At 39.5% G+C, this 16,498-nt stretch overlaps 1 protein-coding gene and 1 non-coding gene across 3 annotated transcripts in view; one reads left to right on the plus strand and one right to left on the minus strand.

Annotated features, from left to right (window-relative positions):
• PPP4R2 (protein phosphatase 4 regulatory subunit 2) overlaps positions 1-16,498 on the minus strand; it is a 27,453-nt gene that overhangs the window by 10,243 nt on the left and 712 nt on the right. The window contains exons 1-2 of one of the 2 annotated variants that reach the window (XM_025197968.1): positions 16,220-16,283; positions 3,429-3,599 (exon numbers count right to left, since the gene is read on the minus strand). In XM_025197968.1, the coding sequence (XP_025053753.1) occupies positions 3,429-3,547 (119 nt within the window). In that variant the 5' untranslated portion in view covers positions 3,548-3,599; positions 16,220-16,283. Of the gene's footprint in view, positions 1-3,428; positions 3,600-16,219; positions 16,284-16,498 lie in introns of those variants that run through there. The other variant, XM_025197967.1, reaches the window with a different exon arrangement.
• Positions 5,458-5,652, plus strand: LOC112549455. The gene has a single exon (XR_003092860.1). It is a non-coding gene; the product is annotated as a U2 spliceosomal RNA (small nuclear RNA).

Raw genomic sequence — 16,498 nt, forward strand, 5'->3', positions numbered from 1 at the left:
TTCCCTACATATATGTCCCTGATGTTCCTACTGTGACCTAGAATGGTTTTTTGGCTATTTTTCTCACCTTGTCGTGAACAGGCAAGTGTGTTTATTGTTGTTCAACTTTCTCATTAGGAAGACTCCAGTCCTGGCAACAGTCTGATTTCCTGCATCTTCCACTCCAACATCTTTGCTATTGATCAAGTTATTTCTATTATTCTACAGCTGTGGGGAATTTGTTTTATTCAGAAAAATGGCAAACCAGAAAATCCTTCTTCATTTTGCTGCCTCTCAGTATTTTCAATCATTCTCTCAAGCGCTAAGTGTGTAGGACCCCACCACACTAAAAGATTTAAATGATTTGCGAACTCAATCACACAGATCAGTGTAATTAAAGCTGTGCATAAGTGTTTAGAGATTAATTTACTGTGAAATGCAGGTAACTGAAAAACACATAGGGAAATAGCACTAATCTTTGAACTGTAAATTAAAAATGGAAGTTTATTAAACATCCATTTACAGAGTTATGAATTCGCTTTAGCAGTAGGATGGGAAGAGATGAAAATTCATGAAATCCCTTTTCATTTATCTTTCCTGAATAATGGACACTTGGAATGAAGATTAAAAAGAGATGAAATAGCTCATGAGACTCAGTGGAATTCTGGCTACTCGGGTGATAAATTCCATGAAATAAGCTCTGCAACCTCAAAGTACAGAGGGAAATGATTTACAATTAACTCAGCTACAAGGTTCACAGTGATATAATATTCCTGGCTAAAAACAAGTACTAGTCCCTGGAAAATTTCTGTAAAAATGAAGAACTCTGCTTAATGCACTGTAGATGGCACTACATATCATAATATCACTTCCTGTAAAAGAAATTCACTCCAAAATAATGTTTCCTGTAAAATGAGTTTTTAAGTAGCAAACTTCCAGAGACACTTCAGTTACAGTTGACCAGAAGATGCAAATAAGGTAGTCTAAATCACGATTTTAAATTAGGTTATTAATTTTTAAAAATTGATGCAATTTTGTGCATGGACCTAAACAAATCTGATTGTTTGTACTAGCAGAGTTGCATCCATTTATCAAAATAGGTTTAGAAGTGTAAGTGTGCAAGTTGCAAGTTCCAGTCTAAGCTTTGTTTCTATTTTCCTGAAGGTACTTATCACCATGGTATCCAAGAAATGAAGCCACCTAAATTAGTAATCAAAAGTGAGGGCCATGGACAGATGCATCTGAAAACAATTAAAATAGGCCATCACCACAAATGTTTTGAAGCAGATGGAGCCCCTAACCGACTAACAAAAAATACCAGGGAGCACATCTCAAAAGCCCTATCGGTAACAACAAAGTTTCTTTTTTGTTCTGTAGAATCCTTCACAATATCCAAGCTTTCCAAAAGGTGCTCTTGAAAAAGTCTTCCAGTTTTACTAGAATAGAGGGAAAAGAATGAAATCTTCTAAGAATTTATTTGAAGACGTGTAAAGGTCTTGAGTGAGTTAAAAGAACGTGGTTCTGCAAGTACACCAGGCACTGCCAAAAAGATACAGACTGACACTCACGGCTGAAATACGCACTGCCACATCAGCATTCGGACAGCTAGCAAAGAGGCAAACAACAAACTCCAGTAACAGAAGTAGGATTCTGCCAAAGGAAACAAAATCTCATGAAACAATGCATTTACCCTTTTTTCCAAAACCTCTGACTATATAGTTTTAGAAGTTTTGTATGCATGTCAAGCTGTAGGAGCCAGGCTCAGGATAATTTTGATTAATTTACAATAAACTGAAGCAGTTTAATTACTGATGGTGATATAGCAAAACAGAGCTACAAAAACAAGAGATAAGAGAATGCACAAACTGTGGCCTGTTTTGTTACATGCTTTGGTATAGAGACCTATTCCTGATGGTTTAAGGATTGTAGACTCATTACAGCTGTCTAAACTGCTACACTGAATTTTGCCACATTCATGATTGTAAAATGTACATTTTTAATAGTCTTTTAGGAGCATTATTATAAAACCTCCTCCTGGCAGCACTTTGTGGTTTTAAACATTTAAAAGAACACGGGACAAACCATGTTGGAATTCTTCCTTAGCGTTGCAGCAAGTAACACTTCGAAACTGGGCGGCAAGAAGGAAAACTTCAACAGTACAAAAGGCTCAGTCCCCTGGGGGTTCTGGCAAGCGTGCTTTGGAGCTACGTAATATCGTGTTTCTCATGATATTTATCTTCCCTGTTTTGAGAGGACTGAGTTTTGGTAAGCAGTGCAACATTAGCAAAAATAGCTCTGACATACTGAAAACATGAAACCCAGATGCGCGTATGCATTCTTCACTGAACAAGTGAAAGTATCCCAAGTATTAATACTAGCCAGTGAAGACTAAGTTAAATTTCCCCTTCTTAAATATAGGTTTCAGTAGAAATCTTTGGTATAAGATTTGCCATAAATCAATCTACACGTAAATATACCTGAAGCTTTCTGTATATAAACAAATGCATTTCAAGAAAAATCACATCTGAACTCAGTCATATGAAACTCTGCAGGAGTTCCCAGAACCTTTAATGTTTGCAATTTCAGGGCTAACATGAAAAAAAGTTCTGATATGTCCATTCTCTGATAAATCGCAAAATACCAAACCAGTCAATCTTTGAAGAGGCAAAGGTGCCAACAAACCGGTCAACTGATAAGTTTGTGACTCCATTTAGGTATGTAAAAGTACTTTAAAGGTCATAAAAAGGATATACCAAATAAGAGAGTAGACGTTCGTGGAGAAAAATCAATTTATTTATAAAGAATCAAGGCTTCAAAAATAAAGTAAAATAAAAAGACCTTGGTACAAACGTAATAAGCGGCAACAATACACTTAATTCTAGAGATATGATTGACAATCCTTCAAATTCTAAAAGTATCTTTTACAACCACTGAACATATGGTTGTTTTGACCTACAAATACAAACCCATAAAGTTAAACAATTTGTCCTGTTGTTGCACTGTGCCATTGTTGTTAGTTTTGTTTTTTTGCTGAGCTACTAACCTGGCACAAGAAAAATACAGGGACAAACACTGACGACTTAAGTTCTTAAAAAAGCCAAATACCGCAAGATGTGTTAGTCTTATTTTAAAACTATAAATGTACTTCTTCTGTATACATTTTCTATTACATTAATAATGCCTGTTAAATAAAATTAATCCCACATTTCAAAACAACTGACAAATGCCACAAGATGGGAATAGTTATAAAAAAAATATTTGAAAGTTCAATGATATCTTTAATTGGTACAGACAGTGGTGGCTAAAGTCACCTATTTATGATATATGTTACCAACAGAATGAGAATGTGGAAGTCAATACCATAACATAAAGGTTAAGAAACTGTAACACGTGAAACAAGAAAAACCGTGCAAATCAACAAATGAGGTTGGATTTGAAAAGTTACATACCCATTAAATCCAGTGACAATTTTCAGAATGCGTTCCTTCATCTCTTCGAAGGGAATATACTCCACATTTGGATTAGGAGGGCCTCGTGGCTCAGGGGCAGAAGTTCTGAAATCATCCATCACTTTCTCCAGTTTGAAAATAAAATAGCCTTTAAACTGAGACCACTGGACCCTAAATTAAAAAAAGGTAAAAACAAAAAAAAAAAATAACACACTTGCAAAACAGACGTGTTAGAGCAAAGCAAAACCACAGAAAAGCATAATATTTATTCGGAGAATTCTAAAAATTGTATACATTTAAGTACCACCTACAGCCAAAAAGCCATAAACTAAGCATTTCATTTTATTCCTAGGTAGACAGGACAAAATGAAATGCTTTTAGCATTAACAAGGATGTCAAAATTATTTTTAAATGCAAATTTAAGGACTTTAAGTGTTCTTCTGCCTTATCAGAGTTGAACACAAATTAATCTCCGATTGTGCAACTGATTTACCAACTATTGGACTGAACACTTTGTAGACAGCAGCCATCTTCTGTTATATTTGCATAACACCCAGCATACTGATTGCCAATCCTACCTGGGACTTTCAGGTGCTATTGTGTAATATAAATACCGTGGTATCTACCACTGAACAAAATACTCATTATTTTAACCATATTTGGCCCTTACAGCTCTCTATATACCCGACTGAAATCTATGCAAGTCTTAAAATAAAGGTCACTATAAGCATTTTGATGAGCAAACTGAAGCCATTTAGAAATCTACCTTCCATTATTCAAGCTTATATTTATGTACGAGTCTTATAGGCCATGTTGTAAAAATGGCACATAACCCCATATCCTAAGGCTGAACGCTTTTAATTTTTACTTCAAAAGAGCCATCTGGCAGCAAGCACCATTTTTATTTTCACTTGTATAACAAAATACTCATACTACTGCAATCAGCCCTCTTCTGGTTCACACTGGGCGTGTCTACACATTCATTAATGCACCTTAGGTATTGTACATTTAGTTTAGTACTTCCTTAATAAAGCACCAACTAAATGTGTAGTACCTAAAGTTACTGCGCAGTAGCACTGGTGCAGGGTTATTCAGTGACACTAACTGTGCATTCACCTAATAACACCACACAGGATGATATTAGCATGGTTCTTGCTGTGTTAACTACTCCATAATGTTATTAGGACAATGCGCAGTAAGCATCTCCTGTAGAAGCGCCCATGGTCAACAAACCAATCTGACAATAAAAGAATAGGGCTGAACTACACTTAAATCCCACCCCCCGGGACAACCACTCTCTTCCATAGTTACTGGTAACAGTGCCTGTAAAACAGATTGGCGCTGCATCCTCTGTTCATTTGTTAAAGATATTACAACACATTGGATGCTAGGCCTGTGCAAATAGGGAAGTATTCGATTCGGACTCAGCCAATTCGGAGGACAGTAATTCAATTCAGAGATTCGGATCACTGTCCTAAATCGATTCAGCGCTGATTCAGAGAGATTTGGATCGGCCGGGGAGAGGCAGGCACAACTGAGTGGCTGCAGGTTTTCCTGCGGCTCCTCCGGGTGTGCCGACCACTCCCCAGGCAGGGGAAGCCACAGAAGAAGCCCCCATGGCTGCCCCGGCCGGCCCCAGCCTAGCCTAGCCCCTGCACTTTAAAATAAATAAATAACGCCCCACACTCACCGGCTGCAGTAGCGGCGATTGGGAGCTTGTGGCAGAGCCCCTGTGTGCAGCGCAGGGCAGTGGGTATCACCCCCCTGCCTGGCATCCACGTGGCAGCTGCCCCATGGCACGGGTGCAGCATGGCTCGGCAGGGAGCTCGCACTGCCTGGGAGCTGGGGCTGAGTGGTACCGGGCTGCAGCTGACGCATAGTCGCCCCAGCTCTCAGACAGCGCACGGTACCCTGCCGAGCTGTGTTGCACCCATGCCATGGGGCAGCCCCCGCTGCACCCCACTGAGTGGGGGGGCTCTGCCACAAGCCCTCAAAGGCCCCGATCATCAGTGCCAAAGCCACCGAGTTTGCAGCTTTTTATTATTAAAAAAAAAAAAAAAAAAAAAAAAAAAATCTGTTCTTATCAGTTTAATCGCTGATACGTCCTCGATGTGAGGACTGACGCATTAAACGCATTTTTGGTGCCGGGAGCGGGCCTCGGAGCTTGCTCCAGCCCCTCCACGCATCGGCCCGTGGAGGGGGCAGAGGGTGCGATGCAAGCATGGCTCACTACGGACAGCAGCAGGACATAGCCTCCACCCCCAGCGCTGCTGTGCCCGCATCAGAGTTGGGAGCGGGGGCTCTGCCCTGCCACTGCTTGCCAGCCGCTGTGGAGGGGCAGGCACTGCCTCTGCTTGCCAGCTGGCAGAGAAAAACAGGGAGCGTGGGATGTAGACACAGCAGCACTGGGAGCCAGGACTATGCCCTGCTGCCGCTTGCCCCCTTCTGCCTGGAGCGAGCCATGCTCGCATCCTAACCCATGCTCGCATCCTAACCCCTCCCCCGGGCAAGCGACAGCAGGGGTTACCCCTCCCCGAGTAACGCACCCCCCACCCCGCTGGGCAGCTTGTCCCAGCCCCAATCTCTCCCTTCCCAACACCCATTCCCTCTCCCCTTCCCCAAATTTACCAGCTGGAGGGCAGCTATCAGCTGCCTGTTTAGTCTACAGACGAATCTTTTCAGAAAAGCTTCAGAATCGATTCAGATGCTTTTACCAATTTGATTCGGAGATTCGGTCCCTGCATCAGGTCAAATCTAATCAGCGACTGAAGCTTCACACAGCCCTGCTGGATACTGTATTTCTGCTGCCACAAGCTATCAGTCTTCTAGACTTGTTGGTGCTTAAGTATTTTTAGATGCTTGACTTCACAAGTCTGGCTCTTAGTTTATTTTAAATAACTTCAAAAGAACCTCCTTCCAAAGTGCTTTTTACCTTACAACTTCAATGCAAGTTTGAGGCCAGGGAAAATGTAATAGGTTTTTGGAAAACTACAATATATACAAAAGACAGCAATTTCCTGAACAGCATGTTATGGACAAACAGACTCAGCCTTTCTATACTGCATACCATTAAGCAGAGGTTCCCAAACTTTTTCTTACTGCATACCCCTTTCAAGATTAACAGCACCCGCGTACCCCTACCAGCATACTTTTTATATTTTAAGTCCTTAAGTGCCAATTAGTACTTTAATTAATATTAAATCCGCCATTACACAATTTCTTCCATGGACCGCCCACAGAAATCTTGTGTACCCAACAGGGGTACGTGCAGCACAGTTTAGGTACCCCTGACATAAAGAACTTGCACTGCAACAAGTTTCAGGCCACTTCAGAACAGAGCACTTCCTCAGGGATCAAGATAAAAATATATTAATCAGTTTTACAATTCTGTTAGAGTCCATTTCAATCAAGGCCTGCTGAGGCATGCCAGGAGATGGGTTGAACAAAATGAGTAAGAACATGATGGAGCACTAATTTTAAAAAAGAAAAACAAACTGAAAGTGAAGAAGGAAGAGGCAGTTAGCCTACTAGTTTACCAATAACATATACAAGTTTGATAACGAACCGATCAGTTTGCATGCACCAAGACAACATAATCAACCTCTAACCTGGTGATTCTCAAAAAGGTGTCGCAGAATATTAGCACTGTTAGGTGGGCAAACACCCACACACTATTCACAAGATAAATCTAGAGATATTAACCAAGAATCCATAGTGCCAAAAACATTTTAACCTGTCGTGATCCTTTTGAGTTGTTTGCAATAAAAGAAATGCTCTATTATTTTTCCATAATCAACCCCCCACTCTGCAAAACAGTCAAAGTGAATAGCTCTGAGCTGTGCCCCCACATCTAAGAAGGCTGAGAACCCCTGCTTTAGAAAATGTTGCTTATTGCAAAGCCTTCTGGCCAGTTGACAGTCATATTTAGGCCTCTTGAACTGGAAGAAAGGAGTACCATGTTACTGTTAAGGACAACCAGAAAATTAAGACAGAGAAATAAATCCATGGCTTGAAGAGGGGAGAATATAGCTCAAATGCTCCTCCTAAAGAGGCAAGTACGATACACTGGTGTTTTTAATATATAATTACGGAAAAAATAGAAATGCAACTAAGTTTAAAATAAAACGTTCCTGTACTTTAAAAAGAAAAGAGTAACAGATTTAGCATGCCTCTTCTGACTACCAGAGGAAATCCTAAAAACAACCCCTTCTGAAAAGAAAAAAAGTTGCAAGCCTCCTAACTAAAATAACAAATCAAATTGAGAATGGCAGTGAGAAAGTAAACAGAAAAACTGACTCTACCAGTTACCTTTCCAGTTAGTTAAGCAATACTAAAACAGAATACCACAAAAAGTTAAAATATTAGTTTTGGAAATATTAATTTAACCTTGACGGGTGAATATCATAACCTGCATTCGTGACTATGACCCTGAAAGGCTGTAATGAAGATATATTCTCAGACCTTCTGTTTTTGAGGCTCTGATAGATCTCTGCCCATCTGTGAACCACAAAACACTGAGTTTGGAGAGACCGATTAAATGAACTTCAAGCCAGTGCAGAATTACTCCCGGAGTTGTAACTATAGCTAAACTGGGAACCACTCACTGGAAGTGACTTGACACCGGAGTAAAAGGAGGAGGGCAAGAGAGAGAGCACCAGAGAACAGATAGACCAGGGTGAGAATTGGCCCAGGACAGCACTGTTCACTCCTCCTTCTCCCCACCTTTTCAGCCCTGAATTTGGCATTTTAGCACATTTGATTTATCCTTTGACTACAAGACACTGTTCTGCCAGTATAGTTATTACAGGCTGAAGATATGAAGAGATCATACCCTGCAGCTGACAAAATGATGACACTACATGGTTACGGACACTACTCTGCCAGCAGAAGGTGACTTCTTCTACTCAGAAGAACTGGTGCAATTCTGATGGCCAAAAAATTTGCCAGCTAAGTTGCCCCACTACCATCCTGCTGCTGCTGCAAAGAGGCAGCCACTACAGTATAAACTAGCCTAAGCTGAAAGAAAGCACTGATGTGTGTGCCAAGCTGAGGAACAGGGAAGGTAAAGTGGTCTCCAGCAGCTACAAAATGTTCTTCTACTAAGCTGCAGCCTCACAAGACTGTCAAAGACTAGAGCCCCTTTGAAACAAAACCCTGTGTACAGATGGTGACAGATTCAAGTCCAAGATTCCCTCAAAAAATAAGTTGGAGAAGCTCTGGCACAAAGAGGTTACTAGGCTGGAAGAGGAGAACAGCAACACCCCCCCACCAGATAAAATACTGAAAAATACACTGGCACAAAACAAAACAGAGCTAACTACATCACTACAAAAGAAAGACGACAACGAAACCTTAAGTGTGCAATAATCCAGGTCTGCCAGCAGGGAGAGCTGGCAAGTAATGAAAAGATGTAAGGAGTTGCCAAGACACTGAATAAAAGGCAGAAAAAACAACCCATTCCAAACTGAATGCCTGTACAGGAATGGGAAGAACATCCATGTGCCTAGATGCCACGAAACAAATTAAATACCTTGTTTAGAAACACAGTCTTGAACACACCACTTCCCTGAATCTATTCGCTGCTTTACTCAAAGCATATTTGTTTGTGCTTTAGCTGCACCTACTGGCAAAGCTATTGAACTTTACTCCCAGGCCTTATTTAAGTTTTGGATGTACATTTGACCTTCCTAGATACCACCACTGGCACACCTACCTGAAATCTGCACATGGAAACAACCTCGCTTTTGTAAATCAATCCAATGCCATTCTGGTGGCTGAACAAATCAACTGGCCAACCCAGCACTTGACAATTAGGCCTTTCAAAGAAGGCAGGCTTTATCATCAGCTTTGTGTTCCCAGCATGCTGTTTACTCACCCAGCTTTTTTGTAAAAAGCCCAAATACTCTAATGTTTTCTACAATAGAAACATAGTGGATTCCAGGAGTTTGGCCAACACAGTAATCAGGAAGGAAAATAAATTGTGAATGAGCTGATTTCAGTTTCAAACAACAGGGAACACTACAGATCAAACACACCTTGAGGATCCCCCCTCTTAGTTAAAACTGAGATCAAAAGATTTCAAAATGTAACTGTTCTGTAACAGTGTTGAATCAGATACATCTGCCCCCAAGAAAGACAAGATTTTGAAGTGCATAAAGCTTCTACCAAACAGCTGAACTGAGATTAAAAACATGAAATTCCTACATAATGAAGAATAATTATGGGGAAAAAAACACAACAATAAATATGAGCAAACCCAAATGAGGCATCTGCATGGAAATTCTCTGCTCCACAAAGGATTAATTTGTGAAGACTTACAGCTGACAAAAAAACAAGTCTCTCGGGATTTAAATGCTTTAAGAAGGAAAATAGCATGCTCTAAGTACATACTGAAGTAAAGAAGCTATGCTTCAAGATTTCCTTATCCATTGTGATATTTGAAGTAAGAGCATCTTGACAGGATATTGCAACACAAGGATTGAAAATTCAAAGTTTAAAAATAGTGCAGTAATAAACATTGAAGTAAACACACTTTAGTATGACAAAGTAGTGTGTCATGGAAAAATCTTAGTTTAAGAAACCAAACTATCTTGAGAATCAAAATAAGAAGCTATGTTTTTTAAGTTAAAAAAAAAGCTTTGGTGTCTGTGCTAATCACAGGAGTAGCAATTAACATGCTTGTTTTGTAGCACTATCTTAGGCTGACATTTTTTTTATAGACAGACTGAAGAGAAAGCAGTTAGCAAAAAGTTACTAACAATAAGCAAAGCAAAAGAAAGTGGTTTCTGAAAACAATACACACAAACAAAAGGAGTATCATTTCAAGTTCAGAAACAACATAAGAAGGGCAAAAAAGGCAAAAGGGTGTGGAGCAAATAAAACAAGTGAGAAGAAATTAAATAAAAAGATAGGAAATAGGTGATAAGGATTTAAACATATACAACGAAAACAAGAATTTAAGGCAGACACAAACCTGATGGAAAAATATCTTGTATTTGAAGCTTCTCTAACTGTATTTCAACGACACACTTGGTCCAATAAAAGATACCACCCTAAGAAATCCTTGCCCTTAGCATAGTTTCTGGACCATCATGGCTACACCACTCTTACATTACTGAAATTTACAGGAAAAGACAGAAGATGTTTAGGAAAAATATATTCAAAGCAATACAACAGGATGGTGCATGTTAGGTGCTGAAAGATGGCTGAGTTGGAGGTAGAAGGAAGGCAGTGGGGCCAAAGAGAAGAGATCCCAGTATTCCAAGTAAGTGACCTCTGCTGCACAGCACCAGGCCTACAGAGAAAAGGGTGAACATGAGAAATGTTAGAGAAACAAATCTGATGGACATGGAAAGAGAGAAAGGGAGAGAGAAAGCAAGCAAACATAGATCACCTCATTTAGTAACTGCTCACAGATTTGTGGTTGTAACTACACTACATAAAAGAAAGTAGGTTTAAAGTAAAATGATTTGTCAAGGTTGCCATTAAGTTAGCCAAATGAGTTTAGAAGTTAAACTATTGTTTGTTCCTAACCTAGGAGTGACCCAGATGACTTTTACCTTTAACTTGATTTGGCTTAAGTTTTCATTTGCACTGTTGCCATGGCTTCCTTACAACAGCTTTTAAATGTAAGGAAACTAGTTGTTCACAAGGCAATCTACTGCTGTTTTGATTGAAAACAATACCCATAATGCATCTTTCCTTTAAAATACTCTTACATCATCATGTTGTGCAATATTATACATGAAGCAATAAATTACTTTCTCCAAATATACAGAGAAATTCCAAAGTTTCACTGCATACAAAAGAAGCCCAATCATGGTATTACTCTCACCTCTTTGGTGATTGTAATACTTCTAAGGTGCCACTCTGTCCCGCCTTCTGCAAGCCTCTTTAGAAGGTGGGGAATAAAGCACCAATGTAAGACTCCCTTTTCCATCTTTTTCTTCATTGCCCACTTTCTTAAGAGGAAACTGGGAAAGCATCTCTCCCCCTCCTTCCCTGCCTTCATTTTTTAACTACTGTGAGATATAGGAAGTCCCTCCCCCATCCCCACTCATTTAATCCCACTTAAAACATTTGCTTACTTTTCAGTAGAGATGGGGTTTTATCTTCAATTTTGTTAATGTTTAAAGTATCCTCCCTGGTACAATCAGATTTTCAACAGGAAAAGGAAAAAAAAAATAGTTTTGAAGGGTTTACAACCCTTCCCCCCCCACAAAGTATCCACAAATTTCTGAAAAGTAGTATAAAAAAAATATTTCAGAATGGAAAAGAAAATCCTACGCTCTCCACTATCACCACACAGGGTGGGGATGCACAAACTAAGTCAACTTAAAATAAGGTGACTTGACTAAACTGACTTAAGTTAAGCCACGCCACAGCGTACACACACAGCTCTTTGACAGGGTGGCAGCCATCTTGTGAGCTATGCCAACTTAACTAATGTGACTCAAGAGGCGTATTATCTTGCACTGCATTTAAGTCGACTCTGCTCCACATATGTGTATATGCTCTGGCAGTTAAGTTGACTTTAAAAAGTTAAGTCGGCTTAACTGTCAGAAAGTTAGTATATGTGTATGCACCCATCATTACCATCTCTTTACCTATATTACCTACTCTGGTGCACGTTCCCCAAGAGGTACTCTTCCTTGGATCACACTACCTGGTGTCTTCTTAAAAAAAAATGCATTAGGGCAGCGTGGCATCTCATTGACTACAACACATTAGTCCCTAACTTTACTACATGTCTGTGGGTCTTAAGCGTAGACCAAAATGTTTTCAACTGTGTTTCAAAGCTGAATTTCAAAACTGCAGCATGGCTTAAAATATAATTAAGTTTCAGGTCTGCCCACACTACAAGAACTTACACTTTGTTTTAATCACTTCACAGACTACTGTGTAGTCAGCTCATTTAACAGTTTATACAGAATAGATGGGATCTTAAACTTGCCAAAACAAAATGTAAACTTCAGTAATGCCAATGGAAAGTAAAATCAGAACGGTGTCTAAAATAACCTGAAGAGCATAGCAAAAAAATTCAGAGCTGAAATCTGAAATAAAGGTTCTGCAATGATCCCTTAATCTTTCTTCAACTACTTCAGAGTTTTAAAGTGTTATTAAAAATAGCATAGTTCTCCAGAAATTCAGCATCTCTAAAACTAGCTATGCCCTTAAAATGATAGAATCCGAGGAGCCCTGGTTGGATGGCAACTTTTAGATTTCACAGAAATTCAGGAGTTAATTATCAAGTTACTTGTTTTAAATTGTAAGATGCCTGCTGCTTTGAAAAGAATAACAAACACACTATAAAGAAAGCAAAAAGAAAAAAAGAAACAGAGAAAGGTATACTACTGATTTATGGATTCAAAAGACCAGGAAGGAAACAAGATAACTTTGTTGTAGGTAAGGAGAAGTTTTTAACACCTCCTCACCCCCTTATTAGCTTGATGACTCAGTCAGCTTGATAAACACAGCTTTCCTGAGAAAGTAGAATATTCTGTATCAAGATACAGTAATAACAAGTTATAGTAATAAAAGTAGTGAAACCTATCTGAAAGCAAAAGTCCCTAATATGTGAAGATGCAAAAAGCAAGAAACCTGGAAATAATATAACATTAGACAAATGAATGCTTCATCTAATATGTACTGTGACAGATTCGGGGGTGAGGAACGACACTACTGCTTACTTGTTTTCTTCTAGTATTCTTGTTGACTTTGCTCACAATGAGTTAAAATGAAAAAGAATATAAACATTTAGTTGATTCCTGCATGGATTTATTCAAGAGAGAATGTGGCCTTTTAAAGTAAGAGATGTGTCTACTTAATGTTAACCACTTCCTTTCCCCATTTGTCCTTCCTGCCCTCTGCAACACACTGCAGGAAGAACCAGTACTTTCCCAGCAGTACGAAAAGCTCAATTTCACTTTGCTGGTGTAAACCCCATTGAGGAAGCACAACTGAAATAGATTTAATCACTAGAACTCTTGGAAAACTCAGACGAGCAAGTCTTGCACGACAGCATCTATTTTACGTGCCAGCTTTAGGAAACAGACATTGACTAAAGGCTTTGTAAATCTATTTGAATACACTACGCAGTTTATTTTCCAATGGACTATTTTTGGACATCCATAAGTATTAATACTATGTCCATGCTCATGCTTTTCTATAAAAAGTTGTGGCATTATTTGGTATTTTGAAAATGTTCATACCCCACAAAAATTGTACCTGAAGTGCTAGTGATGGACGTCAAAGTGAAAGACATTTCTTAGACTTTCTGAAAAAACTGGGGTAAAAACTTCACAGTGCCACAGCTGATGGCAAAATGCTAATTAATTGTAACTGAGACAACATTCATCTCAAAACCATATATATTAGCCCAGACAAGGTTATTTGGGTAAATGTGTTATCTTTTGCTAGACCAACTCAATAGTTAGGAAACTGTTCTTTGCATGCTTTCGGGCACATGAAGCATTTATACAGGTGCTCTGGGTGGGGAGAGGAGGGGGAGGAGGGCATTTTAATCGGAGTGGCTCTGAGGGCAGTTCTAATTAAAGCGCCTGAAGCATCTCGTGTACCAGCATCCCTGCACTTAAAAATGGCGGCACAGTTGCTTTAACTAAAGCTTGTTCAATGAGCTTTAGTTAAAGCACTCACGCTGCCGTTTTTAAGTGCAGAGATGCTGATACACAAGATGCTGGAGACTGCTGGAGCATGATAGTTACGGTGAGCTTGCTCCAATGTGCAGTAATTACAGCATGTTGAAGCAGCCTCGCTGCTCATGTGTAGGCACCCATATATATTATCTCATGCTAAACTTTAACAAGTAGATAGAGTAAAAAAAAACAGCAAAGAATAACTGTTACCAAATTAGTTTGAAATAACTTCAATAAATTGGTGATATTTTTCTCTTCTCAAGCTCTTCTATGCTTTTTATATATTTATTTATTAGTTTAAATTTAAGAGCTCAAATTCTGAAAACATTTTGTAATTTCCTTTGTACTATATTTTCTTATGGCACAGAATGTCCGTGGTCTTAGTTTGGATGCTGTTGCTTCTACTTTCACCATCAATACATGGGAGATTAACATACGAATATTACAATTGGGCTTTAAAAAATCCTTGTGCATCAAAAAAACCTCCAGAAACTTAACTGCTTTCAGTCTTCAAATGCTTGGGAGTGAGCAACAGATTTTTTGTCAACTGTTTCCATGTAATGTGTTTTGGTAGTACTACCTATAAATACATAATTGGTGCATTTGCAGGCATGTTGTACCTTTTAACAGGCAAATCATCTTTAGGAAAAAAGTTCTAACACAAGTTAATGACTTAAGATATAGACTAGTAGGGACTCCACCTAAGCCTGAACCTGCTAATACATGTTAAAACTAGAAGCTGCCTTTTTTCGTTAGGACTTGACTCATGAAAAGAAAATGCCAAGAGAAAAAGAAAACATTTCTTAAGAGAGAAGAAGCCGAGTTTTAATTTTGATTTGTTGGCTATTGTCAGAAAGCCTCAATAGTCTGAAAGCCTTAGTGAAAGCCTCAATTTTCATTCTGTTAGATATAACAAAGGTTCAGGCTTAAAGAATCAAGGGGGAAAAAAAGTAAGGTCTGCTTTTACAGCAACATCACTGGTGCTCAACAGTGCAGCTTTGCCAGTGAACTGCCAACATTTTTGCCAGAGATGACAACATATAACCATTAAGGAAGCTGACAATGGGTGACGATGTCAAGGCAATGCCTTAAGCAACAATGGTCCAATTCTGATCTCACATCAGTATACTACTACTGGACTTCAGTAGAGATCACAAGTCCAAACTGGAAGTAAAGTCAAAATTTTCATCAGGATTCAAAATTTTCAAACAAGCCGATTTCTTTAGATAATTATACTTACGATGAATTACTTTAACTAACCTTTATTTTTCCTATCATCTAAACACTAAAGAGGCCCAGGACAAGCACAGATACTAGCTTCAATTAAATTCTTATTTGGAAAAAGATTGCTCCTACCTAAATCAGTTGAGTCAGAAGTTACACTCAACCACAAAAAAGTGCACATTTTTAAAACTTCTGCCATTAAACAACAGGGACACAGCTTATCAATTAAAAATAATCCCACCTATTTCAGTCAAGAATATGGGGGGGAGGGTTGCCAATAATACATGATATAGTATATCAAGAAAAATATTCCACCTAACATGTTTTCACTTTCACCAAGAGTGTAATTCCTTTAAGAGATTTTAAAATAGTATAATTTTTTTAAAAAATCTCAAGTGGATCAAATATTAACAAGGTAAGTGATTATCCTGGACACTGATGTTGTTATACCAGGTCTGAGCAAAGACTGTCAAAAGTCGTTTGTAAATAGGTGTATGGCTCATCAGTATCAGGATTCAGTAAGGTAAAGTATAGTATGATTACCCTGTAGTGCTTGCTTTTGATTGGCAATATCCTAAATAAGTTAAAATAACCACAATGCACATTTCTGAACATAACACTATCCAAAGGTATCACTGGTATATCACATGCACGCTGTATTTACTAGAATACAAGACAAGGTTTTTCCGCCCCCAGTAAGCATAGGGGGAAAAAAGCTAGACCTTAGATTCAAGTACTGGCCCAGGGCAAGCAGGGCTCAACTCGGGCTTCAACCCTAGCCCCAGAGCCAAAGCTGGAGCTGAACCATTGCCTGCCCCATGCCAAGATGGCTCATTTGGTGGGTGAGGAGATGAGGGAGACCATGTAGCCTGCCCCCTTCCCACCCCCAGCTTCTCTCCCATCCTCCCTTACCTTCTGCTCTGGCTCCGGTCCCTCCAGCCCAGGGCCACAGCTGCCACTAATCCTCCCTGGCTGGACAAGGACTTCTCCCTGGCTGGACAAGGCTGGCACCAGGTTGGGGCCACTGCTGCTGCCGACTGCTCCGGAGCTGGAGCTGCAGCAGAAGGTAAGTGATGGGGAAGGAAGGTGGGTAGGGAAGGACAGACACAGGTGTGAGGGAGAGCATATGGCAGGGGTCAGGCACAGGGAACAAGCAGTGGCAGGATGAGGCAGGTACAGGCATGAGGTGCA

Source organism: Alligator sinensis, unplaced genomic scaffold (genome assembly GCF_000455745.1).
Source record: "Alligator sinensis unplaced genomic scaffold, ASM45574v1 scaffold121_1, whole genome shotgun sequence".
Lineage (NCBI taxonomy): Eukaryota > Metazoa > Chordata > Crocodylia > Alligatoridae > Alligator > Alligator sinensis.